At 38.6% G+C, this 2,002-nt stretch overlaps 1 protein-coding gene and 1 non-coding gene across 6 annotated transcripts in view; one reads left to right on the top strand and one right to left on the bottom strand.

Moving 5' to 3' along the window:
- The window catches only part of LOC103386376 (calcium/calmodulin-dependent 3',5'-cyclic nucleotide phosphodiesterase 1B), a 15,539-nt gene that overhangs the window by 8,806 nt on the left and 4,731 nt on the right, over positions 1-2,002 (top strand). For all 5 annotated transcript variants that reach the window (XR_003051179.1, XM_025060353.1, XM_017036346.2 and 2 more), the window contains exons 6-7: positions 177-317; positions 1,333-1,433. Coding sequence is in view for 4 of the 5 variants with exons in the window: in XM_025060353.1 (XP_024916121.1) it covers positions 177-317; positions 1,333-1,433 (242 nt within the window). In the remaining variant the exon portion in view is untranslated. The remainder of the gene's footprint in view (positions 1-176; positions 318-1,332; positions 1,434-2,002) is intronic.
- On the bottom strand, positions 1,582-1,686 carry LOC112487795 (U5 spliceosomal RNA). Its single transcript, XR_003051220.1, has one exon. It is a non-coding gene; the product is annotated as a U5 spliceosomal RNA (small nuclear RNA).

The following is a 2,002-nucleotide window of genomic DNA, read 5'->3' as shown; positions in this document are numbered from 1 at the left end:
GTCTCTTTTCTTTGAGGTTATATATACTGTATATCCTTTGCTAGCGATTTAGTTCTAAGGTTTGTAGAGAATATTGGATCAAATAAAAATAGTTTTGTTGCTCTTTTTTTTTAACAAATCCACCCCAACATATTGACAAACTACAATGTTTCAACACCGCCTTGTTACTTGTGCAGATCCCCATCTCGTGCCTGACGGAGTTCATGTCTGCTCTTGAGAGAGGATACCGCAAATACAACAACCCCTACCACAACCACGTCCATGCTGCTGATGTGACTCAGACGCTGCACTGCCTGCTGCTGCGCTCAGGACTCGTGGTACTGGCCTCCAGCCTGTACTTTCTTAGTACTACTCTCATTATGGGATCTCCGCTGCTGCAGCACACGGCTGGAAAAAAAAGTGGCCTGGAAGGGTCAGATCTAGACTAGGGCTGCAAAACGTGTAGTTGCCATGCAGTTGTTTGCAGTTATATATTTTATATTTCAGTTATATATACACACTTATATAATTATATATATAATCTGGTTTTGCTACATTGGTAAGAATCTTATAAAAAATACATATTAAATATATAAATATGAAAATCAGTATTTTTTTTTTGTAATACAGTTATAGTCATATGCTTGAAAATATACACGCATATGGGTTATATATTGAATGAGCAAAGAAAATGTACAGGGTGAGACAGAAAGTACCGTGACCCACTGATAGGGGGCAGTGACGTGCGGTGAGGTTCATGCCTAGTGAGTCACTCGATGTACAGATATATGAACTGTATTTCAATTTTGACCCTAATTAATTTAAAAATCAGAATATAAGTGTGCAGAATTATAAGTCAAGGGGATAACAAGGTTTTTTTTTTTTTTTTTTTTTAATTGCTATGTGTTATAGGTTACATATTATAGCCCTTCTCTGTTGAATCAGTCTCTTAACATGCTTTCCGTAACATACTTTGCTCAAAATAAGCCCAGGAGTAAGCATCACACCCTGTTTCAGTGCCTTAATCATCAGATTCTCAAATTTCCAACGGCACCTGAACGCCCCTCTATGTAGTTAAACAATGTTAAACAAGTTATTCCGACACTATTTCTATTTAGTTTCATTTGAAACGTTATCTGTTACCCACTGTTCCTATAGGGTTCAGCGCTGTCAGTCACGAACCTCACCGTGCGTCATTGCCCCCTATCGGTGCGACACGGTACTTTCCGTCTCACCCTGTACATTTTCTTTGCTCATTCATGGCCAATCAGAAAAACTAAATATATCACACACATTCATCAAATATATTAGACAGACTGTGGACCGTGTATGTTTTTTTTTGTATCTCCATAGCACTGGTTGACGGAGCTCGAGGTGATGGCGTCACTTTTCGCGGCAGCCATTCACGACTACGAACACACGGGAACCACGAACAGCTTTCACGTTCACACAAAGTGAGTCTTTTACTGTGACAATATTTGATCAACCACTGTTTGTGTGAAAGAATTGTGTACGGAAAGAATTGGGGACAGTGCCGTGCTAAGAGCACTAATGGACTCGAACCTTAAACCTTCTGCACCCAAGTCCGCTTCCTTAACCACTAAGCCACTACTGCCCCCCCAAAAATAACACCTTGTTGTTCCTCTCCGTGGAAATCTTTAGTAAAAGGCAAAAAGATTTACACGATCTGAAGAAAAAAAAGAGTTATCGAAGTATGTATGACATACTATTTTGAAATATTGCACAGATTATTTTTTTAATTAAGAAAGCAATAGATCAAAATCTATATTTTTAACATTCTGTTCAATCTTTAAAATTTTATCATGCAAACCATATCCACAGCTCGGGAAATTTCAACTCCACTTCTGTAGATATTTCAACGTTCAACCGACTGTTGCCTCATGTTCCTGAGAGATTTAGTCGCGTCTTGTGCTTATAATGCGACAGATTAGCTAAAAATAACTTTTGAAGTAGAGACATTGGCAGTACAATCGACTGATGGTAATGATGTCATTTCCTGCTG

Source organism: Cynoglossus semilaevis, chromosome 11 (assembly GCF_000523025.1).
Source record: "Cynoglossus semilaevis isolate Cse_v1.0 chromosome 11, Cse_v1.0, whole genome shotgun sequence".
Lineage (NCBI taxonomy): Eukaryota > Metazoa > Chordata > Actinopteri > Pleuronectiformes > Cynoglossidae > Cynoglossus > Cynoglossus semilaevis.
The sequence above is the reverse complement of the archived record's forward strand: the minus strand, read 5'-3'. Positions and strand labels throughout refer to the sequence as shown.